This window comes from Budorcas taxicolor, chromosome 1 (genome assembly GCF_023091745.1).
Source record: "Budorcas taxicolor isolate Tak-1 chromosome 1, Takin1.1, whole genome shotgun sequence".
Classification (NCBI taxonomy): Eukaryota; Metazoa; Chordata; class Mammalia; order Artiodactyla; family Bovidae; genus Budorcas; species Budorcas taxicolor.
In genome coordinates, this window is record NC_068910.1 from 1,688,597 (window position 1) to 1,712,543 (window position 23,947).

The 23,947-nt window shown below is 61.3% G+C and overlaps 1 protein-coding gene across 2 annotated transcripts; it reads left to right on the top strand.

Moving 5' to 3' along the window:
* The first annotated feature begins 4,472 nt into the window (after positions 1–4,472).
* RAB43 (RAB43, member RAS oncogene family) lies at positions 4,473–23,873 on the top strand. Of its 2 annotated transcripts, none has more exons than XM_052659603.1 (3): positions 4,473–4,734; positions 18,265–18,448; positions 21,424–23,873. In XM_052659603.1, exons 1-3 carry the CDS (start codon positions 4,537–4,539, stop codon positions 21,672–21,674), a joined length of 633 nt encoding a protein of 210 aa, XP_052515563.1. In that variant the 5' UTR covers positions 4,473–4,536; the 3' UTR covers positions 21,675–23,873. The 2 variants fall into 2 exon arrangements, with proteins under 2 accessions (XP_052515563.1, XP_052515640.1); XM_052659680.1 differs by having other exon boundaries at positions 18,271–18,448.
* The last annotated feature ends 74 nt before the right edge of the window (positions 23,874–23,947 follow it).

Sequence of the window (23,947 nt, forward strand, 5' to 3'; positions counted from 1 at the left end):
AGTGTGGCCCTGGCCGGGCGTGGTCTCCATGGTCTCGGAAGCTCACGCCCAGAGGCGGCAGAACCCGTCCCAGGAAATGCTGGTTGACGAAATCTCGTGGCTCAGACAAGCTTTGGCTCTGCCCGCAGTTTCCAAAACATAGACGTGTCCAGCTCGCTCTCCCCTTCTCCCCACGCCTGCCCAGCTGGGCCCCCAGTGCCCTCCTCCCCTGCATTCTGCCCCCCGACGCCAGTGCTTTGGTTCTTGGGCAGTTTATAAGCCAGGAGGAGATGAGAACTTTTCTCTTGCCTGACACCCTGGGCCAGCCTGAAGTGAGCAGGTGCTGGGGCCAGCCTTGCTTCCCCCTGACGGCCGCACCCCATCTCTGCCGGCATCAGCATCTCACTGCTTCCTCCTGGAGCCCTGCGGGAGGACAGGCTGGCACCCCTCACTCTCATCGAAGCCCCGACAGCAGCGTCTGCCTGGGGGTGTCAGGGCCCCCAAAGAGCAGACAGGTCCACAGTGGGGGGCCGGGGTCACACCATCTGGTTCCCTCCCCCACAAATAGGGCAGCCTGTGGTGGGAAGGCCCCCTGAGGGGTGCCCAGCTCTTCTCTGCATCGCCAAGCCTGGGCTTCCAGCCTGGAGGATGAACTGTGCCCCCCGGTCCCCTTAGGGGTCTCAGGGCAGGGGAGCGGGGCAGGGGGAGAGGTGAGCGGGGGTCCCCAGGGTCTGGGGCTCGTCCTGGCATCTGTCTGGCAGGCCTGCTCTGTGGGGACTGGGGCTGTGAGAAGCTGCAAGGGGAGGAAGCCAGGGCGGTCCTCCAGTTGGGGCACAGCCCCGGGGTGGGGCAGCAGAGAGGTGGGAGGGCCCATCCGGGTGCTGCCCCGGCCCCCGGGGGCTGCTCCCAGCCCTCACCCAGCTCGGGCCCAGTGCCCCTCAGTCAGCAGCTGCTGCAGCGTATTGCTGCGCTCTTGCAGCTCCTATTTTGTGCTTTGCAGCAGGCAAGCTTCAGCATTAGGAGCACGGCGTCATGCCTGGGGTTGGGTCTTCATGGTGCTTTTCCACCTTTATTTCTGATCCGGGGCACGTTTTCAGCCCCAGCCTGGGCTCTGCCCATGAAAGAAAACTCGGATGACGTTGTTCGAGGCTGTATATTTTAACAGCGGTGACTGTACACAGGAAAAGGTGGAAAAAGAAGAGGAAGGAAGGGGAGAAAGGCCCCTTCTCCCGGCGGTGTCCTGACCCGGAGGACGCGGGGTCACAGCAGATGCTTCCGTCTGCCGGCGAGCCTGGCGCCCCCGTGTGGCAGGGCACACACAGTGCAGGTTCATCCCGCCAACCCACCGTTCGCTTTTAAGAAGATTGAATTCTTTTCGGCTCTGCGGGTCTTCGTTGCTGCAGGAGCTTCTCATCGCGGGGGCTTCTCTCGTGGGGAGCACAGGCTCTGTAGCTGTGGTGCGTGTGCTGAATACCTGTGGAGCACACAGCTAGTTGCTCCACACCACGTGGGATCTTCCCAGACTTGGGATCAAACCCTATCTCTTGCACGGACAGGCAGATTCTCTACCACTGAGCCACCAAGAACGTGAAATTCGTGACACGTTTTTTAAACTGTGTTTTCATTGACCGATTCGCTGCATCGAGCCTTGGCCGTGTCGCAAGACCTTTCACTGCTCAGTAGTTGGAGCAGGCCGACTTAGTCGCTCCGTGGCGTGTGGGATCTTAGTTCCCAGACCAGGCATTGAACCAGCCTCCCCTGCCCTGCAAGATGGATTGTTAACTATTGAACCACCAGCGAAGTCCTTCTTGACACATTGTGAAAAATTTGGGGGATATGTGTTATTTATCTAAGATTCGGGGCATTAGGTGAGATCAAGATTTTTGCATTACTGCAGTTCAAAGGAGCATAATTCAATTTCAGATAAAATGCCACTCAGGAATCTGCCTCCAAAGAGAGGAAATGCAGTTAATGTTTTAACAACACGACTGAGATATACGTGACAGACCGTAAAAACCTACTGCTAGCTTACAGCTTAATGACTTTAACAAATCTGGGCCAAGCAGCCCGCACGACAGCCCAGTTTCACAACCGTCCCATCACACCACAAATGCAAATGGTGTCTGGGTTTCCTGGCAAAATCCATACCCAGGTCAGCATTCCAAACCCTGCAAACCAGCTCCAGGAAAGGCCAGTTCAGCTAGTCAACCACACGTCCAGTGCACCCGCAGCTACCCAGCCTTCTTCCTTCCTCTCCCCCTGCCTCCAGTGGCAGGACCTTGGCCTGTCCTGTCTCCTGGACACACCTTTCCCTCTCCACCTGGTGCTGTGGGAGGCCACTCAGAGCTGAAGGCACATGTTGCTTTCTGGGGCCCTGGGCTTTGACTGTCCCAGAGCTAGCTCGGTGTGTGGAAGCCTTCTGTCCCAGGCCCTTCAGTCTGCTTCTGCCCTGGATAGAGGCTGTGTCCTATGGCCCTAACCTGATGCACCAAAGCTGGGCTCCCAGACCTGCTCTCCTGTGCTGTTGGGCGTTTCCCATGGGAGTGGAGCTCAGTAACTCCCCCCTTCTCCATGGGTCTGCCTTGCCTCCTGGCCCAGTTTCTCTTACTTGCTCATCCGGTAAAGGTGGTCCAGGCTCTCGGGCGTCCTGGTGGACTTGCTCTCTGTGGTCTCCGTAAGCTACAGGAAGTCCCTCTTCCCTTGTCTGCTGCGGAGGGTATGGATATTTCTCTGCCTTGTTCACTTAAATATTCCAAAGTCTTAGAAGCATACCTGACCCATAGCAGGCATTAATCAAAATGTAAACTTCCATGGATTTGGAGTTCTGTACGAGACCCCTTGCAAAGAGCAGGAGTGTTCTCAGTTCCTGTCCATCCGGATGACTGTGGAGACGCTAGGGGAATGGGTCCCATTTGATCTAGGAGCCCCATGGACAGCAAAGACATCCGACTAGTCCATCCTAAAGGAAATCAGTCCTGGGTGTTCATTGGAAGCACTGATGCTGAAGCTGAAGCTCCAATACTTTGGCCACCTGATGTGAAGAACTGACTCATTTGAAAAGACCCTGATGCTGGGAAAGATTGCAGGCAGGAGGAGAAGGGGATGACAGAGGATGAGCTGGGTGGATGGTATCACCGACTCAATGGACATGAGTTTGAGCAAGCTCCGGGAGACAGTGGAAGACAGGCCTGATGTGTTGCAGTCCATGGGGTCGCAGAGAGTCGGAAACGACTGGGCGACTGAACAACGAAGCCCCTTATGGACAATCAAGTCTCATTTCTCTGAAGAGCCCTGGTGGACCAGCCCACCTGGGGAGCCGGCCGCCTTCCACAGAGCTCCCCACAGCCCTCCCTCGCTCCTCAGCTCAGGAAAGTCTCACCAGGTGGGTCAGTTCCCTCATCTGGACCCAGGTTCCCAACTGAGCCAGCCCGTTAGGGCAGCTGCTTCCACCACTGTAAAGCGTCTGCCTACAATGCGGGAGACCCGGGTTCAATCCCCGGGTTGGGAACCTCTCTTGGAGAAGGAAACAGCAACCCACTCCAGTATTCTTGCCTGGAAAATCCCATGGACGGAGGAGTCTGGTGGGCTACAGTCCATGGGGTAGCAAAGATTCGGACATGACTGAGTGACTTCACTTTCACTTTTCACCTTCCACCACTGCTGTTCAGCCTTTTGGGCTGGGATCTCCCAGCCCTTTGGATCCCCCAAAACTAGCCCCCACCAAACAGGTCCCCCTAACCCCATGTCCCAGCTTTCTGGGGGTCACCTTGAGCACACGGTCCCACAAGCTCTCCTCTCAGTTCTGTAGCCAGCTTAGTTTTTGGCCTCTTTTCTCGTTTCCTCCTTGCAGCGTGTCCCAGGCCTCTCCCTTCTTCAGTACAGGGAAATGCATTGTCGGCCCCACTGGTGTGAGCCCCGAAGTGACACTGCCATGCTTGTCCACGCTAGATCCATTCTAGAGGAGGCCACTCTGGGCCCAAGGGCTGAATCAAAAGTCCCAGAGACCCTCCCCTGCTCTCGAAGCCGCTCCAGACTGAGTTTGGGACGGCCCAGGTGGGAGATCCCTGGGCGTCAATAGGCGGTGGGGGCGCGGCGGGTACAGGGGCGCTGTGGGCGGGCTTAGGGGCGGGGCCGAGGGTGCTGACCTACTGAAGGCTGCTCTCAGGGACTGGGCGGGGCCGAGGACAGTGCTGGGGGCGGGGCCCGGCCGGGGCGGGCCTGAGGTTGGGTTCTGATTGGGTCGAGCCTTGGGGTGGGCCTCGCTGGGGGCGGGGCCGAGGGCAGCGCCGGGGGCGGGGCCCGGCCGGGGGCGGGGCCCGGCGCGGGCCGCAGGGCCGGACTGGCCTGGCGCGGCGCTGAGGGCCGGACCCGGCGCGTCCCGGGCGGAGCCGCGGCCCCGGGGCCTGGCCGGCGGGGCGGGCCGGGGCGGGGCGGCCGGCGGGCGGTGGCGCCCCTTCCCCAGGTGTTGCGGCGCTTCCACGTCGCCAGGCGGCCCGCGGCTTCCGCGAGCCCAGGCCGCCCCAGCGTCCGGAGCGCCGGCCTTTGGGCCCCCGCGCCATGGCGGGGCCGGGCCCCGGGGACCCGGACGAGCAGTACGACTTCCTGTTCAAGCTGGTGCTGGTGGGCGACGCGAGCGTGGGCAAGACGTGCGTGGTGCAGCGCTTCAAGACCGGCGCCTTCTCGGAGCGCCAGGGCAGCACCATCGGCGTGGACTTCACCATGAAGACGCTGGAGATCCAGGGCCAGCGGGTCAAGGTGGGAGGCCGGGCCCGGGCCCCCCACGGCTCTAGGGGTCGGGCCCCGCCCTGGAGGGTCTCCCCTGCGGGGGCGGGGGCCGCAGCGAGCGCCTCACCGCTCCGCGGCGGCTGGGCCCCTGCCCTTCGTCCCGTCCGAGCAGGCCTGGGCCTTGGCGTCGGGGCCGGCCTCCGTGCGCAGATCGCGGGCCTCGGGGCGCGGGGGTGCGCGTGTTTGGGGGTGCGGAGAGAAGGCCCTGCCCCGCGAGCTACAACCCCACCCCCGGGGACTTTGCTCCAGTCTCCGGTGCCCGGCGGTGCGGAGCCTCGGGTGCAGGCCCCGGGGGCGTCGGGCCGGCCTGCCCCTGCCCCACCCCGGTCAAGGCCCCCAGCTCGGCCCTCGGTGGGGACCCCAGGCCGCGAGGGACGCCCTCCCCCCCTTCGACCCCGCACGACTAGGAGGGAGCAGGAAGTAGTTGCTTCTGGGACCGGAGGGCCAAAACTTTTTTGTCAGAATTTCCGGCCTGGCCACGCCTCCCTGCAGTCTTTGTGGACCGGGTGGTGGAAGTTGACTCGGCCGGGCCGCCCGGGTCCCCTCCCCCAGCTGCCGCCCAACGGGAGCTGGAAACGGCCCCGGAAGGTGGGGGCGAGCCCCAGGCTCCGGCGGGGGCTCTCCAGAACCGCGGGATGTAGCTGCCGAAGCGTCCTGGCGACGGTCTGACAACTAGCGTTTGTGATTCGCCCGTCAGTCTCTTAACGTGGGTGTCAGCCCTCCGTGGTGGATTGCGAGACCATTGTTCTTGCTCGGTAGCTTCGCGGAAGGGCGCCGGACTGACACCTTTTCTCTCTTTCGTGGTTTTGCGTTCCCACCGGCTCTGGCCTGGCTCCCAGGAGCCCTGGGCAGGGGTGGCCCCCTTACCTCCGTGTTTTCTGGTTGAGCCCCCATACCGTGTGCCCGGCTTCGCTGGGCTGCCTGGGTCTGCTACCGGTTGCCTTTTGCCAGAAAGCTCAGCTCTTTGTTTCTGCAAAATAGGGATAATTTCTGGGTGTCGCCTCCCGCCAGCCTCACCATGGAAAGTCAGCCAACAGCAGTTACAAGCCCTCAGCAAGCCCTCAGCGCCTTTGGAGTAGATGAAAGGGAAAGCAGAAACTCCATGCCCCCAGGGATCCTTTTTTTTTTTGAATAGTCTTTGGAGTTTGTGTATGTTGGGTCTCCTTAGGACAGGAAAAAAGAACAAGGTGTGGCAGGCAGCTTTGGGTCACTGTTCGGGACCACCCTATGGAGCAGGTGGAGGGAAGAGCTGTGGGCTGGGTGGAGTGTGTCCGGAATGGGTTGTGCCCTGAGGCGCCGCCAGCAGCCCGGGGAAGGGGCCAGCTGAGGGATGGGCGTGAGGGATCAGGGCGCGCCGCCCCCCCCACCGCCCCAGGTGCTGACGGAGGTCAGGGAGGGGGCAGGGTGTTCCTGTTCACCTGGCGAGGTTACAGCCAGTGCAGGGCCGGGGCTGCACTGTGTACCTGAGCGGGTTGTGTAATGCAGGGCAGAGCTCGACGGCTCCCTTTCCTGATGGTCACCTCCAGGGTGTTCTTCCCGGGGTGGGGGGGGCAAGCGGGTCTGGGTCTGGGATGGGGAAGCGGTTTAGACAAGGCAGCCCCACTTAGGGTCACGGCGGCCGACCCTCTCTAGAGCCTGCAGTGTACCGGTGGTTGCACAGATGTGCCCTGGTGCCCAGCCCCACCTCCCCCGGGCCGGGCCTCCCCGGGCGCACAGCTGGGAGCCGACAGACAAGGAGGTTTTCTTGGAGCGTTTCTGACTCCGCCGCATCGGGGGCTTTCCCCTGCACCCGACTGCGGCTTCCGTTTGCGTGGAGTAGGAAAGCCTGTTGTAAAAACAGGCAGTTATTTACATTTTGCAGCCAGAGAAAGATGAACGTCAGCACTGAAGAGACCGTGGCCTGAATCCGGGAGGTGGGGGTTGGCAGCGGGGACAGGCTTCCGGGTCCTGGATTCTGGGCTCTTGGACTCAGCAGGTCCTTTCTCCTCACCCGTAAGATATCTTTGGGGTGTCTTCCAGCCATGTGACTTAAAAAAAAAAAAAAGTCAAAAAAGTTTATCGAAGTTCCACTTAACACACAGCAAGCCTCTCTCACTTCGGGTGCCCAGGTCTGTGATCTTGACAAATGCGGGCAGCCCTGTGCCCACACCAGCACGTGCAGGGGCCGATTGCTCCTGTCCACCCGGAACGTTCCCGGGCGTCGCTTTCTGTCAGCGTCCTCCCCCGCCCCGGGCCCTGGCAGCTGCCCATCTGTTTCCTCTCCGGTTTCAGCAGTGTGACTTTAACTGGAGCCCTTGACAAGCCAGATTTCATCGCTGTTTCTGCAGAAGGCTCGTCCGCATTAGAGATTTACTTTAAAACCCTCCCAGGCCTGTCCGGGCTCCAGCAAGTGTCCAGTGTGATCTAGGCCGCCTTGCCTGTGCTCGCGGCTCTCGTTGGTGCTCGAGGAACCTCAGGGGGAGGTCACCCCTCGTTCTTCCGGCTGTCTGGCCACAGTGTCTGGGGTGCGGTGGGCTGAAGGGGGGAGGCCGTGGGGTCGGAACGCCTTAACTCGCTTCTCACCCAGTAGAGCCGTGCTGGCACTTGAGTCTAGTTTGACGTTTAGTTTCTACTTGTCCTTATTTGAATAAAGAGTTCTGCTTTCCAAGAAATAGAAAGTTAGGGCCATCACAGATGGAATTCAATCCCTTTATTTCAATAATCACTCCCTCTTGCAACCAGAATGACATCCCAACTCCTTTCCTAGAGGGCTGGGCCTCTGTCTGCCTTGCCCACGTCATCTCCCTGCCTCAAGCGAACTGTCCAGCCTCTCTAGCCCTTTCGGTCCTTCCAACATGCCTGCCTCAGGCCCTTTGCACCTGCTGCCCCACCTGCCCACATTCTGCCCGCAGACCTCCGTGTAACAGCTGCTTCATCATTCGGTTGCCATTGCCCCGGGCGCCTCTTCAGAGAGGCCTTTCCTGACCTCCAAGGCCCTCCACCCTTGGGGGGTAAGTTTAAGGGTGAGTTCATAGCCCTTACCAGGACTTGACCTTGCCTTGTTTGTGGATCCAGTCTGCCTTGCGTACCCCACACGCTGTGAATCCCCACACCTGCCTCAGTATCAGACGGACAGTGCTCACTATATGCCTGGTCCTCAATTTTTATTTAACGGGAGGAAGCTGAAGCCAGGATGGTAAGGGAAGTGACCAGGACACACACACGTCAGTGGCAGAACCAGGCTCTGGACCCAGGATCTCACCGGCTCTAAGTCCAGCGTCCACTTTTACACTTGACCGCCCGTCAGTCCTCAGCCCATAACGACGCCAAGATTCTGTGTGTAAATGACTCGTGAAAAGGCAGTTGTGGCCACCACACTTGGAGAACAGCGCGTGGACTTGGGCATTTCTGAGATTTTCAGGAATGAGGGTTGAAGTTGAAACCCCAAGGACTTTCCGGGGTATTGTCTGCTAACAGAACATAAGGCCGTGCCCGGGGCTCCTGGAGCACTCTGCTAGGGGGAGGCTCTGGCCATGGGTGCGTTCACTAGGCTCTGGCCTGCAGGCTGAACCTGGAGGGGGTTCCGGGGGCCGCGGGCCTCTCAGCAGTGGCGTCTCTGAAGGAGACCCCTGGACTGGGGGTCTGGAGAGCTGAGTCTCTCGTCTGGCTCCGTTCGGCCTCTTCCCAACCCTGGCCAGTTGCTTTCCCTGCTTGGAGCCCTGGGCTTCCTCCGTCATGAAATGGGACGGTTCACTCTACCTCAGGGTTGCTGGACAACTACGGACCCACTCAAAACAGTAAAAAATCCCCCTTGTATGTCTTTGGATAATCCATCCCCATGGATCAGAAGTTCATAGACAATAGGCCATGCTGTTAAAAACTCTTTTCCATTTCTGTCCCCCTTTAAGAAGGCAGTCAGTGTTAACCTGTCTCTTTGTCTATCCTGAAGGTGCTGTTGTGGATAAACCAAGAACTCCAAACATAAGGGATTATTTTATTGTTGCTGCTGTTAGCATTTTCCTCCCTAGGGATTATTATTAAGACTATTTCTTAACCGGCCCGGCCCCCCCACCTCACGTCCCCCAGGAGATCTCGGCCAGTTCTAAATCCCGGACGCAGCCTGGGCGCCGCTCTCCCACCTTATCTGGGACAACACAGAGGCCTGTTACGTAAAACGGCCTGCACCTCACAGGGGATGCGCAGGTGGGTTGACCCCAGAGGGGTGCACCCCTGTGTCGGGCTCTCCATCGGGGTCGCTGTCCCCGTGCAGGCGAGGTGGCCAGGGCTGTCTGGCATGCAGCTCAGTCTCAGCCCCGGGGCCCAGGCTGCAGGACCTTGAACCCGGCCACGGTCCTACTCTGCAAGGGGCGGGGCCGGAGTGCAAGGCACAGGCTTCTGTTTGACGTTTGCATCCTCAGCCCTTCCCGCCGGTGGTCTGGCCTTGCTCACGTGCTTTTTCCTATTTGGATAAAATTAGTCTGACTTTGCTAATTTTGATCAGAAATAGCAAAAGGACCACTGGGTAAGAGAAGAGTTCTGGGCCCTGCTGGTGGTCGGAGGAAGTGTGTTTCGGGCGCTGTGAGGGCCATCCTCACGGCAGAGTGGCCTTGCCTCCCAGGAGTCTGCCAGTCCCGAGGCAGCAGGTGTGGTGGGCAGACACAGGAAGGGGGGCTTTGCTGCCTGGCCTGCTCCCCGGTCACCCCAGAGCTGAAGGGCCAGACGCACAGCAGAGCATCAGCGGTGGGAGCTGAGGTCGGCGTGGTTTCAGCCCATCCGGGTCTTCTCTCCTCCCCTTGGCCCGTGCGACCCTTGCAGAGCTGGTGTCGCAGGGCTATCTCCGGAGGCTCTGGGCGTGAGGGGCTGTGGGGTGCCCAGCAGCCCTCCCTCCGTCCCCCGTCTTCCCGGTTTCCACCTCTGTTCACATGCTCTGCTCCACGTGGTCCTTGCCGCCCTGTGAGACCCCATTTCCCAGACGGGGAGGCGAAGGCCTTGTGGGCAGGCCTGAACCAGAACCTCATCTGACGCCTGTTCCTCATTGCTGCGTGCACGCCCTGTGCCGCTGCCAGAGACGCTCGTGCACAGTCGCGCACGGAAAGGTTTGGGAGCAGCGTAACCTCCAGGTCGACGCGCGTCACTCGCGTTTCACGGTTTCTTAGATTTTGATCGGCTGTGCCACGTCGACCTCCTGATGCCTTCCGCTCGTTAAACCAATCCTGATGAATTCAGATGAGTTGGGAGAAGGGGTGCCTATGGCTAGTGTGGACAGAAGGACGCACCTGCCTTCTAGAACGGCCTGCGAGATGCTGTCGTGTTGAGCGCACAGCAGCAGAGCCGAGCCAGCACTGGGAGTCAGGGGCAGTGAGCCAGGCCCGTCTCTGTGTCACAGACTTGTCCCCTCCCTGCCTGGCCTCTCTGGCCTCTGCTGCCCTGGGCAGAGGCCTGAGTAGCCGCGGGCCAGGTGTGTGACTCTGCACACAGCTTGTGCAAAAGGCAGCAACTGGAGCTTAGATGTGTCTCTAGGATCCGTCCCTCTCAAAGTGGTCTCCCGGGGAAACCGTGTCTGCGTCTCCCGATGTTGTGTCACGGGGTTGGTTTGATGACCCTGGAGGGTCAAGAGCCGCTGGAGCCTCCCTCCCGTGCTGCCAGGAGGCCTTTGGTCCCAGAAGAGGCCTGACTGAAAGCAGAGTCCTGGCTCTTGGCAGGCTGGGCCTTCACGAGGATGCGCAGGCAGTCGCCGTGTGTGGGGGACAAGGTTCATCCCCGAGGCCTGCAGAGGCGGCCTCCGGCAGATGGTGGGCAGGTCACTTTCGGCCCCCAAGTCAGTTCCCTGGGCCCCTGTGTGAGGAGGCTGGACCACGATCACTGAGGGGTTCCTTTTTCTTTAATTTATCTGGCCGTGCCAGGACTTAGTTGCAGCGTGTGAACTCTTACTGTGGCCCGTGGACCTAGTTCCCTGACCAGGGATGGAACCCAGGCCGCCTGCAGTGAGGTCGTGGAGTCCCAGCCACTGGGCCACGGGAAGGCCCCCATCCTCCTCGAGGCCACGTGCTCCTGCCCGTGCACCTGCCTCTGGGCTGAGGCCTGTTTTCGAGCCTGGGCCAAGTTCTCCCTCAGGGACCGAGGTAGAAGTGACAGCGGCCTCTGGGAGGCGCCTGCAGACCACCCCCGGCTCAGGCCCCCCGCGTCCCGAGACACCACGGCCAGCAGCGTGGGGACTCGGGTTTGGGTCCATCTGACCAGTTTTCAGAGTTTTGGCTTAAGAACTAATTTTTCCAAGGTCCCCTTCTGCTATGAAGAAGCAAGGAACTGCCTCGTCCCGCCCGCCTCGTCCTGCCCACCTTGTCCCGCGAGGGAAGCCTGCTGGGATAGAGGCCTCTGTGTGCCCACCGGGAGGGACGGTGCTGGGCACGGGCTCCGGCGCAGCTGATTTTCCTTCTTAGGTTTCTGTGACCTCATAAGTGGAACTGACTTCCCGCTGCAGCTCGTGGAAAGCCTCCCTGGAGGGCAGCGCCTGGCCTGCCCACCTGACCACAGGACCTGCCCGCAGAGGGCTTCCTTCCCGGCCGGGCACTGGTTCTGTGCTCGGTTAGAGGGATGAGACAGTCCGTCCTCTCCAGAGCCCATTCTCGACAGCGAGGGTCAGACTGGCAAACAGGAGCCGTGCACACAGCTCTGTGCCCGTTTGCCCGCCGTGAGGCCCATTTCGTTTGGCCTGCACAGTGGCGACTTGCTGACTCGGTTTTTAATTGAATGTGCGTTAGGCAGGGTATCCTTTTCGGCCATCTCACTGCATCTCATGGCCCCTGCCTGGCCCCCAAGGGCACAAAGTTTGGGGCAGTCGGCATCCTCCGTGTTGTGTGCTGTTACAGAGTCCGGAGCAGAGGGCTGAGGACCACGGAGAAGGCAGGTCCACTTGGCGTGGGGCCCAGGCCCGGGTGTCGGGGGAGCTCCGCTGACCAGGTGACCCAGAAGGTCCGGTAGGGGTTCACCAAAGGTCGAGGTGAATGCAGTCTCTCCTGGAGAAGGAACTATGACAATGATAATTCTCATCACGGGTGTGGGGACCCAGAGGGACAGTGGGAACCCGGAGTCCTTAGAGGTGGCCCTTCGGAGGGAAAATTGGCTGGTCCCTCACCTGGAGGCTGTCCTTTCCCATGAATTCCCCACCCGCCTGTGTGAGACTCGCCCAGCTGGCCCCTGGTGACCTGGAGTGGGCAGCTCCCCCGCCCGGGGCCCTCTTCTGTCCTGACCCGGCCTCACTCTGACCCTCTGCGCCTCGGAGACGCCTCTGGCCTTCACACTGGGTATCCGCAACCCAGAGAAGCCCCCAGAGTCAGCTGGGAGACAACAGAGCCTGGCTGGGAAGATGGGGAGTGGGGCTTGGTGTGGCTCGCAGCCCGAGGTGCTGGTCCATCCGTCCAGTGAGCGCAGGTGGAGGACGCCCGGCGGGTGGGCACGGGGTGCCCGGTGGTGGTTTCAACTCAGCAGGTGTTTCTCGGTAGCCAGCTCCGGTTCTGCACTCTGAGTAGTGAAACTCTCCGTGAGGATGCAGATGGCCCGACAGGGAGCTTTGCTGAGTCCAGGCTGCAGCTCCGCACCGGGCTGCTGGAGGGGGGCGAGGCTCGACGGGTGGGCAGGTGCCCCTCCAACCAGCGCACTGTGTTTATCCAGCACCTTCTGCATGCAGGTGCTGAGCTCGGTGCTGGGCACACACAGAGAGCCAGGCAGACACGGCGCCTGCCCCCAGGAGACCCACGTGCAGGAGGGATAGAGACCATGGAGGAGGGCTGCGTGCCTGCGTCAGGCCGGGCGGTGGAGTTGCTGAGGAGGGGGCGCAGGGGTGGGTGGCGAGGGTCTGGGCAGGAGCGATTCAGGTGGGGATCTGGACGCGGGTGGAGGCTGTGGAGCTTTAGGGCCAGTGGGGGACAGACAGGCTAGGTGGGCACGGCCCACGGGTGATGTGGAGGCCCAGGGGTGCCTTTAGGGGTGGATGGCCGGCAGGACCTTGGCCGGGTTCCGCTGGCTCCCCGGTGGCGCCGCGTGGGGAGTGGACCCGGTGCCAGGCAGGTCAGGCCATCGTCTGCAGGGAGCCTGGTTGTCTGCCTGGCGGGTGAGCCCCGTGAAGGGGCAGGAGTTCCCAAGGCAGAGGGGACCCCGCACCTGGGGGTGCCTTCGTGCTGGGCCTTGCGGAGGGCTGTGCGGGAAGGCAGGCAGACAGGAGGCCGGGCCTGGACTCAGCGTGAGGCTGAGATGCCTTCCCTGGCCGGCTGCCGCACCCCCAGAGCCGCCCTTGTCCTCTGAGCCGTGGGGCTGGGGGTCTCTGCCCACGCCCCCGAGGCCCCGTGTGATGCCCCCCAGCACGCCCCTCGCAAGTCCCCCCGCCCCGCATCCAGGCGCCACGTCTCGTTGGGTTTCAGGCCGCGTGGTGCTCAGGTGGCTCCGACTCCGGACCCTTCTCACAGCCCCCCGGGGCCCGGCCTGCTGGAGGAGCTGTCCATGGCTGTCTGGAGGGCGGGGTGCTCCAGGCCTGGCTGCTCCCGGCTCCCGGAGTGCCAAGGGCGTTGGGGCCTGGGACGGATCGGGCCGCCTCTGCCATCCCCTGGCAGAGCCTCATGGTCCCTTTTCCGATGCCAAAGCCTGAGAGTCCAAGCTGGAGAGGGCGTGGCTGGCCCTGCTGCGTCCTGGCCTGGCTCTCCTCCCCCGGCTCTGACGCGGAGAACTAGGGTGGCAAGATCACCACCGCGGGAAGGACCTACTTTCCAAAAATACCTCCTCCAGCCCTGCCCAGACTTCGCGAGTGGGCTGACCCAGATGCCGTAACCTGTGGCTGGTTGTGTCGGTTGTTCACTGGTTTGTAATTGTCGTCAGCTACACGGGTATGTGATGCTTCCACAGGCTTCTCAGGCAGAGGCCTCCTGAGCACTTCCGGCTCGTCTCCCTCTCGTTTCTGTTGCTGCCCCTCCTCCCCGACGCACAGGCGTCTTCCGTCGACTTCCTGCTTTGGGACCCGAGGCTTTAGCTCTCAGCACAGCCCTTGCCCCCGTCTCTCTCGCACACAGTTTGGTCCTCCCAGCAGAGGCGTGTGGCGGCGCTGATTAGATCAGCGCTAACTTCCTTTCCGTTGTCTTCTCACAGTGAACCCCAGTTGCCCACGTCCCCCGACCTCCACCGCTGCCCGAATCACGGCCGTGGCCTCCCGGCTGACCCCCCGTTTCTGTCCTCTCTCTCCCTCTTTGTGTGTGAGCCGCACAGCTGCTTGTGGGACCTTGGCTGCCCGACCAGGGATCGAACCCGGACCGTTGGCAGTGAAAGCACGGAATTCCTAACCTCTGGACCACCGGGGACGCCCCATATCCGTGCTCTCCTCTCCATGCAGTAATCAGAGTGATCTTGATAAAAAGCAAATCTGATTGCCTTCAAAGCCCTGGTGACCCCTCGACTCCCAGGGAAGGCAGGGCTCCTCACACTCCAGCCCCTTCTCGCTTCTCGGTCAAGCCCCGTTTTTCCCTCCCTTTTCACTCTGCTCCAGACACACTGATGCTCTGGCTGCTCACGCCGGTTGTGCCTCTGCCTCGGGGCCTTTGCACTCTCGCCCTGAAATGCGCGTCTCCCGGGCATCCGCCCAGCTAGCTAACTTTCTTCAGGTCTTGCCTCGACAGCTATCTCACTGAGGGCTTGCTACCTAAAATGCCTTTGCTCGCCGTATTTCATGACCGCTTCCCCTGCTTCCCTCCCTCTCATCACTGTCTAGCGCACTGATTATTTCATTACTGATTTTACAGTAACTCTTCTGTTTACATTCTGTATTTCTGTGTAAGCTAATATATCATACATCCTTATTACTCGCTGCTTAGCATCTGTCTCCTGCACGAAACGGTAAGCTTGACCACAGGAATCTGCGTCTATTTCCTGTGGTGCCTGGAACTCAGAGCAGGTGTGCGCTGAGTGCTTGCTGGAGCGGCTGAGTGCACACGCTGTGATTAGTCAGAGCTGTTCAGGGCTAGGCCGTGTGGCATGTGGACTACGCCACGGTTATCTTCTGTTTCCCGGGGTCCCTAGCTCTCCCTGGCGGCTGCGATTGTCTTCTTTCAGCTCCAGACTCTGCCCTCGTTGGCGTGACTCCTCTCCTCACCTGTCCAACATACCGTGTAATTTTCTCCTCGCTGTCTTGCTTCCTCTCAGCTCCATCTTCTGGAAGAAGTCTGTCCTAGCGCCTTGTTGATTTCTGTTTTGGATTGTGGTTCGAGGAGTATTCTATGAGAAAGCCGTCTTTGGAGGTTTATTGGGGCCTATCTTAGGGCCCAGTCCATCACTTTATCTCGGTCAACGTCCCGTTCATTTTTCTTCATCTTTTTTCACTTTGTTCTCCGGAGTAAATAGTCTCTAGATAATTTCTTCAAGCCCACTGGTTCTCTTTCCTCTCCATCCTGCTATTACGCTCAGTACATGAATTTTCCACTTCACTTACTGTGCTTTTAACTTCTAGAATTTTGACCCTTTTAAAATACGTTTTTACAAAAGTTTTGTAAAATATTTCATTTTACTGACACTCCCTGTTTGCCCACTCAGGGTGATATTTTCCTTTAATTCTCGGATCACACTGAAAATCATAGCTTTCGTTCTCTGTGTCCCCGGTCCAATATTGGGTCCATTTTGGCCTCATTTTACATTGACCTCGCTTCTCTTTAGGGAGTCCAATCTTCCCTATTATTTACTTTTTCATGTTTAGTAATTTTTTCCTACTGTATATTAGAAATACCGGTTTATACCTTGTTTGACTCTGGGTTGTGTTAACTTCTTTTGAAGAGCACGGATTCTGGTCCTTGTAGTCAACCCAGCGACTGGCTGATCACCTTGAACGTGTGTCTGGCCTTCGTCTTTTGTTAGGGCAGACAGGTGCAAGCCCGATGGTATTTCTCTAGCCTCTTACCTTGGTGGAATTTGGCCTCCAAACGGCGAGCTTAGCTTTGGGCTTTGTTGGGCAGGTGTCAGGAGGCCAGCTTCTCACCGTGGGCCCCACGTAGCCGCAGGCATCCTGACGTCTTGGCCTCATACCTCGGTCACTCCGAGGGGCTCAGGCGCCTCCTCCCCAAGGCTGTGCCGGAAGGCCCCCCAGCAGGGCTCAGCCTCCACGTCCAGTCTGTTCCCATCCCCGGAGGAGCCGCTGTCTGGTTCGAGTCTCAGCCGATGCATGGGGCCCGCGGGTCGGGACCCCCAGGGACGCCCCTCCCCCCGACACCGGCTTCTGGGCTCTCCCACCCCCTGCTTCGCTCTTCATGCCAGTCACATCAGCTGCTCAGGGCTCTGCTCCCTGCCTCCTGGGCTCAGCGGGAGCGCCGTGCCCTGCTCGGACGCTCGCCCCTGTCCTGCGGCCAGTCCAGTCGCCAGGAGAGCCCCGGCGAAGGCTCCCTGGTGCTCAGGGTGGGCTCCGCGAGCGTCGCTCCGTTCAGGGGGGGTGGTCTCGCGCGCTTGCCGTTTGCGTCCCAGCACGGCCGCCTCTGTGTTTTCCCGTCCGCTGGGCGTTCAGGGAGTGGGCTTTCGTCCGCCGCTAGTGACTCTGCCCGCGCTGCAGGCTCTGGGGAGCCCCCCCCGCGCGGGGGGCCCGCCACCTCTCTTCCTTTGTGTTCAGTCCTGATTGCTGGGTCCCCGTTTTCTTCATTCTGGTTGATTTCAGCAGCTTCCTGAGAAAGGGTGGCAGGTAAGTTTTCTGATACCTGTGCGTCTGAAAACGCCTTCGTTAAACCATCGCACTTGACTCGTAGGGATTAGGGGAGAATTCTGGGCTGGTGGTCATCTCCCTTCGTAATTCTGGGCATCATTTGATTGAATATCTAATGGGATGTGGTTCTTGTGTGAAACCGCGAGACCCGTTTTTCCTTTCTTTTTCTTCCCTGTAAGTGTGAAGGCCCTTTCCTCTGCCTTCTTGTCACGGGGTTCCCGCAGCCAAGAGTCTGTGTGGGTCCGTCTTCCTCCATTGTGCCTGCTCGGTGGCCCTTTCAATCAGTTCCGAAGAGTTTTCTTGAAGCATTTTTTTGAATTTACTGTTCTTTTTATCCCCCCAAACCTCTTACTGTCTTGATGGTGGACCATCTAGGTGGCTTCCACAATTCCTTTTCTCTCTTTTCCGTCTCTTTGAGTTTTTTTGTTTTGCCTTAACTTGGAAGGAGTTATTCAGGTCTGTCTTCCAGCCCTTACGTCACATCTTCCATTTATGTTTTTAACTTTCAAGATGCTTTTTTTCCTTTCCAAATGCTCCATCTACTGAAAATGAAGGTGTTCTCCTACCGTTCCGTGGGTCTTCTCTAATGAAGACGCTGACGATTGTTTCTGAGGTCGTGAGACGCTCTGCCGGGCTCCTGTTTTGTCCAGGGTGCTTTCTCCCGTGTCTGCTTGGCCTCTATCTTCGTGATCTGCACTCCCCTCCGGGGTGTGGAGGGGAGTCCTTGGTCATCTGGGTCCTGGGCTGGCGTGGTGCTGAGGGTCCCGCCTTTTGCATCACCCCTGCCTGAGCGGTGCCCGGGACCTGCTTCCTGGAGACCCTCACCCTGCAGAGCACACGGGAAGAATCCAACAGGGGGTCTGGTTTGGCGAGTTGCGGCCCAGAGGGCGTCAGCTGTCTTGTGGGGCCGGGAAGAGGTGGTCACGTGCACAGTGCCCGGGCTAGGGGCCCTGCCCACAGGACTGTACGAGGCCTCCGGGTCTGTCCCCACCCAGGACACTCCTTCAGAACCCGACAGAGAGGCCCCAGAGTGCCTGTGCCTGCGGAGGAGAGCGGGTGGCCTACAGCTCGGGCTTGGCCAGAGCCAGTGTCCTTCTCAGGGCCCCGGGGCCTGTGGCCTGTGCAGACGGAAGACCCCCGCCCTGGGGTCCCTCCTACCAGCCTACTGCTCCTACCGGGAGCCAGAGATGATCTTGCCACGTGGGCCCCTGTCCTGCAGCGCTGAGGGGTGCTGGGGCAGCGAGGGCCTGCACAGGAGGGGCATTGCGCTTGGGGTCGGGGTTGCGGTTGGAGTTGGGATTGGGATTAACAGGCTGAGTCAGCTAATGACCGAGGCCCCAGGAGCAGACTCTGCCCATTGCCTCCCCCAGCCCCCTGTCCCAGTGTTGGCATCGTCCCCGGGCCCGCTGAGGCCAAGCAGAGAGCCCCAGGGCTGGCGGCCTCCCCACGGTGGGGGAGGCGCTGGACGTGGCCCTGCAGCGAGCCAGTGTCCAGGGCAGAGAGGGTGTCACGTGGGCCTAGCGCACGTCCTGCCTCAGCGCGGAGCCTACACTTTTGCCCCCCGGGACTCGGGAGGTGGGGGTGGGGCTCCTGCCTCTCCTTGGTCCACCCCATCGTGCTCAGGCCGCTGAGCTGCCTTCCAAAAGGTCAGGAGACCTCTGTGCCCTGTCCACCTCCTGGCCCGTCCTGTCTGGTACCTGCTGGCGGTCCACCCTGCAGAAGCAGCGCTTTGGGGGTGGGCCTGGGGGCCTGGCCTCCTGGTCCCCTGAACCTGCAGGTTCACGGGGCCCCCATTTCTCCAGCTGCAGATCTGGGACACGGCTGGCCAGGAGCGCTTCCGCACCATCACGCAGAGCTACTACCGCAGCGCCAACGGGGCCATCCTGGCATACGACATCACCAAGAGGAGCTCCTTCCTATCGGTGCCGCACTGGATCGAGGACGTGCGCAAGTACGCGGGCTCCAGCATCGTGCAGCTGCTCATCGGTGAGGCTGGCTGGCTGGCTGGCTGTCTCCTCTGTAAGCGAAGGGCGGGTGGAGCTTGGCCAGGCAGGCACAGGGCCAGGACCCGAACGCGACCTAGAAGATGCGGTTCCTGCTAACCGCCTGCAAAGCTGCACCAAAGCGGGACCAGGGGAGGCGCCTGGAGACAGTCACCACGTGGCCGCGCCACGGCCGAGGCTGGCGCCCTCTATGTCGCGCGTCCTCCCAGAACCCTGCCTGCTCCTCCTGCGTCAGGAGGCTCAGAAATGAGAAGTGATTTCTCCCCAGTCCACGCAGCCCCTGAGCACGTGAAGGAGGCTGGTTGTGATTCAGAGGCTCGCTCTGCCATCCGCTGCAGAGGGCCTTCTCACACATCTGTCCACCTCCAGGCCCCTCTGAAGTCGGACCCCTCACCCCCACCCCCAGAGCGTCTGATCGGGAAGGTCTCGGTGGGCGTCTGTCCACCTCCAGGCCCCTCTGAAGTCGGACACCCCCCGAGCGTCTGATCGGGAGGTCTGAGTGGGCGTCTGTCCACCTCCAGGCCTCTCTGAAGTCAGACACCCCCCGAGCGTCTGATCGGGAGGTCTGGGTGGGCGTCTGTCCACCTCCAGGCCTCTCTGAAGTCACACCCTCCCCCGACCCCCAGAGCATCTGATCAGGAGGGCTGGGTGGGCGTCTGTCCACCTCCAGGCCTCTCTGAAGTCGGACCCCTCCCCACACCCCCAGAGGGTCTGATCGGGAGGGCTGGGTGGGCGTCTGTCCACCTCCAGGCCCCTCTGAAGTCGGACACCCCCCGAGCGTCTGATCGGGAGGGCTGGGTGGGTGTCTGTCCACCTCCAGGCCCCTCTGAAGTCGGACACCCCCCGAGCGTCTGATCGGGAGGGCTGGGTGGCCGTGAGCGCGAGTTTCCGGCAGGCTCCAGGTGCCGCGGCAAGTCCACCCGAGAACCACTGCTGCGGGCTGTGCCCTGACTGCCTTCTGCCTTTTCCTCCTGCATCAGTCAACGTCCAGACCTGGACTCAGGAAGCTGTGGCCCAGATGTGTGTCCCTGGGGCCCTTGTCGCAGGCCTCAGGCTGGATCCTCTCAGCGGGCTTGTACAGAGGGGCCTGGGCTGGAGCGTGGGTGCGCTGGGCCAGGCTGTTCCTCACCCCGTGGCAGGAAGGGGGCCCTCCCACCTGCCTGGACGCCCCCCTTTCATCCAGGACTTAGAACAAAACCTTCCCCGCAGAGCGTTTCACACAAGCTCGAGAAGGGAGTAGTGTGCCGAGCGCGGGTCAGCCGCCGCCGCAGCTCCGCCTGCAAGTCCCGTGCGCAGTCGCCTCCGGCCTCTGCCCCTGCCCCGCCCGGTCCTCCGGGGCAGACCCCAGCACAGCCGCATCATTCCCGGGTGTTGCAGCACAGGGCCACCAGAGCCACACGGGCTGTAAACCGTGCAATGGCAGTGCCGTTTTCACGTCTGAAAAATACTGGCCTCTCCTGACACAGTGAGCTAGCCGACCTGCGGTCAGGCCATGGGCACCACGCATGCTTTTATTTTCCGTTTGTTGAAATCAGGAGCCAAGTAAGCGCCCTCCACGGACACAGGCTGCTGTACCGTGTACAGTTACCAGATGAGTTGCCGGGCTGTTCTTCACGGCATCTGTGTGTGTGTTTCTCGGCCATACCACGCAGCTTGGCGGATCTGGTTCCCCGACCTGGAACTGAACCCTGGCCCCAGCAGTGCAAGCCCTGGGCCCTAGCCACTGGCCCGCTAGGGACCCCCAGGTCTTTACGGCGCCTGTTTGTTGTTGTCCCTGTGACCACATTATGAAAGGCAGTCGCTCACTTTAATCGCCAAGTCATGTCCGACTCTTGCAACCCCATGGACTGGAGCCCCTGAGGCTCCTCTGTCCATGGGATTTTCCAAGCAAGAATACTTTAGTGGCTTGCCATTTCCTTCTCCAAGATGTATAAAAAAAAGTCTTGCATAAACTGGGCCAAGGAGCAGCTGACCAGATTACCTAAAATATAACGAATCCCCTTAGACCTCAGAGGAGAAGCTGAGGCATGCTCTCAGAGCAGCTGTGGTCTGCACTGTTCTTACCAGAAGCACAAAATCATCAAAACCCATGATCTTACAGAGGATTAAAAAATCCCCCTCTAAAATAGGAGAGGGTTAATAATAAACATAATAACAAGATTTTACCAAAAAAAAGGCACGACCAGGTTTCTTTAACTTCACGCCCCGGTGGCTCAGCGGTAAACAATCCATCTGCTATGCGGGAGACCTGGGTTTGATCGAATCCCTGGAGGAGGGCATGGCAGCCCACTCCAGTGTTCTTGCCTGGAGAATCCCGTGGACAGAGGAGCCTGGCGGCTGCAGTCCTGGGGTCACAGAGTCGGACTGAGCGACTAAATAACAACGGCAAAGTTGGCGGGGGGCCAGCCCGGGGCCAGCTCCCATGCCCGTCAGTCCCTGCTATGCAGAAGGCGGCGTCCCGAGTGCGCAGGCCGAGCCTCCGAGACGGCGTGAGTCACCCCAGGTCACACAGCAGGCAGCTGGAAGCTGGTGTCCCTCCCCGCGGCTGCCTCCAGCTCTAAGGACCCGCATTCTTTTTGCCCAGCTCTGCTGCTTCTGTTTCGTAGAAAAAATTCAGTAACGTATACAAGCCCCTGGCACAGAGAAAGAAGAGATTAGACGAGGGGGTAGTGAAAGTGATAGTCACTTCAGTGGCGTCCGATTCTTTGCGAGCCCAGGGACCGTAGCCCGCCAGGCCCCTCTGTCCATGGGATTCTCCAGGCAAGAATACTGGAGTGGGTACCCTTTCCCTTGTCCAGGGGATCTTCCCAGCCCCGGGATCAAACCGGGGTCTCGCATTGCAGGCCTACTTGTCACCGTCTGAGCCGTCAGGGAAGCCCCAAGGATGGGGTGAGGGAATTAAAATCGAGACAGAGTCCCAGGCTCGCCTGCCTCACCGCTGCCCCCGCTTGCCCGCAGGGAACAAGTCGGACCTTGGGGAGCTGCGGGAGGTGCCACTGGCCGAGGCGCAGGGCCTGGCGGAGCACTATGACATCCTGTGTGCCATCGAGACGTCGGCCAAGGACTCGAGCAACGTGGAGGAGGCCTTCGTGAGGGTGGCCACCGAGCTGGTTGTGCGGCATGGTGGCCCGCGGCTCAGCGAGAAGGGCGCCGACCACATCCAGCTGGACAGCAAGGATGTCGCAGAGAGCTGGGGCTGCGGCTGCTGACGGGCACCCACAGGGGAAGCCGGATCACCGTCCGGAGGCCGCGCCACCGTCCGCAACGGCAGCGCCGGCCTCCGCGAGGGAAGCGGCAGGAGGGGCCTGGTGGCCTGAGCCGGGGCTGTGGCCCTGGGGGGGCCTGGGAGCATCCCCCCAGCCCTACGTTTCCTGGTTTGGCCCGTCTCACCCCCGAGGCTGCTGCGGGCTGTGGCTTCCAGGTGCCCGGCTGGGGCCCCGGGTCCCCCCAGGGCGTCCTGTGCAGCCACCGGCCCCCTTCCTTCCGTCACTGCCAGCCCTCACCCAGCCCTGGCCGGCTCCTCCTCAGCAGGCCCTGCCTCTCCCGTTTGCCCCGGGCCCAGCAGGGGCCGTCACCCGCAGAGCTCGGCCCTGGTCTGGGGGCCAGAGTTTCTCCACTCAGGTTGCCAAAGCAGTGACTCATTTAGCCCTGGTTCTCAGCAGGCTGGGGGGAGCAGACGTGAGATGGGGGGATGGATGTTTCAGGGACTAGTGGAGGCCACCCCGTCTCACCCTCCGTGCAGAGATGCTTGCTGCCACGGTCAGAGCACCAGTGCCCCCCGGCCCTGCCAGTCTAGCTTAGACAAAGGGCGCAGGCCTGGCCGTCCAGGGTCTGGGCCCACCTCCCTTGTGGCCTTCAGCTGGGGCTGAGGTCAGAGCGACAGCAGGGACCCTGGTCCCTGGGGCCCTTGGAAGGAGCACTGTCCCCTGGGCTGGGGGGGCAAGTGGTCTCCCCTGGTGACCCCCAGCCCCTCCCCATTCAGCCCCTCCCCTCTCCCACCTGCCAAGCATGTCCTCTCTGCAGCCAGGCTGCCGGCTCTGGTCCCGGAGGAAAGGATACTGGCCTGGTTGGGCCGGGAGCTGCTGGGCAGGGGTCTGCCCTAGGGGGTCAGCCTACTGTCGGCTGGGTGGGCTGGGAACTGGGAGCGAGAAGGCTGCCCGCTTCCCTCCTCTGTCCTGCTGATGGGAGGGGCCCTGGCCCCTCGGCCTGCACAGCAGAAAGCACCTGCGCTGAGGTCTCAGAAGGGCCCCTCGAGCCAAGGGCAGAGGTCCTCCAACCCCAGGACCCCTCTGCTCAGGCCCAATGTTAGGGCAGACCCAGGTGTTCGGTCCAGGCCCAGGTCTGCCCTGCAGAGGGAGGCTGCTCTGCTCCGGGGGCAGGCAGGGCACCCCAGTTCCAGGGAGCACAGGTGCTGAGCCCGGGCCCAGGGCTGCCTCTCAGGCCTCAGGGAGGAAGGGGGCCTGGGCTGCAGGGACCGTCCAGGGGGACAGCTGTCCGGCTCCGGGGGCTCCTCTGCCACTGCGGGCCGTGCCCGCTGTAGCCTGGAACTCGGGGTCACCTTGGGCTCCCCGCTTTCTCTCCCTGCCCCACTGCCATGTCCCTGCTGCCCCCTCGGCCCAGAGTGGCCCCACCCCCTCCCCTGGACTCCTCCCTGAGCTCTTAGGCCTGAGCTTCCACGCTGCAGGCGGACACCCCCCGCTGATGTCAGGGGGCTGTGAAAGGTCCCTCCCCCACCCGACACCTTCTGGCGCCCGGTGCACTGGGACATGGTCCACCCTCACGGTGTCCACCCCCACACGGCTCTGCCCCGGGAGCAGCCCCTGCCCTCCCCGCTCCCCAACCCTCCCCTCAAGTCCGTGTCATTCACAGCCCACTGTGAGAACCACCTCCTGCGGGGTTCCGGGTCCTCAGTCTCAAACGCCCATGCCAGTGCTCTGGGCGCGGCCTGGGGGTGCCCGCCAGGCGGTGCCCTCACCACCTTTGGGCCCTGGGCCTCTATCAGACGGCCCTGGACTCGGTGAGAGTTAATGGGGACGGATGTGGCACAGCCCGCCTCTTCCCAACTATGCAATCTCTTCCTTTGTTTATAAATTACCCAAGATCAGGAGCAGGTGGGGTCCCGCCCCCCCATCCCCAGGGGCTGCAGGAGAGGAAGTGGGCCAGAGGGCCGGCAAGTGTCCCAGCTGCCAGCCACCCCCGCGGAGGAGGCGGTCAGTGGTCTGGGCTCAAGGAGGACCAGGGGACAGTGGGGTTTATATTTCACAGGAGGAGGGCGGGCGGGCCAGGGACCCCCAAGCCAGAGCGGTGGGTCCCTGTCCCAGAAGCAGGGCGGGACTGACCCCAAGGACACAGGCCCCAGCTGGCTCGGAGCTGGAGGAAGCTCCTAATTCATATTGAACTCAGTTACTTCGCAGGGAAGGGCGGCGGGGCTGGGGCCTCAGGGACCCCCGAGCCTGCCCGGGGGGGGGGGGGGGGAGGGCCT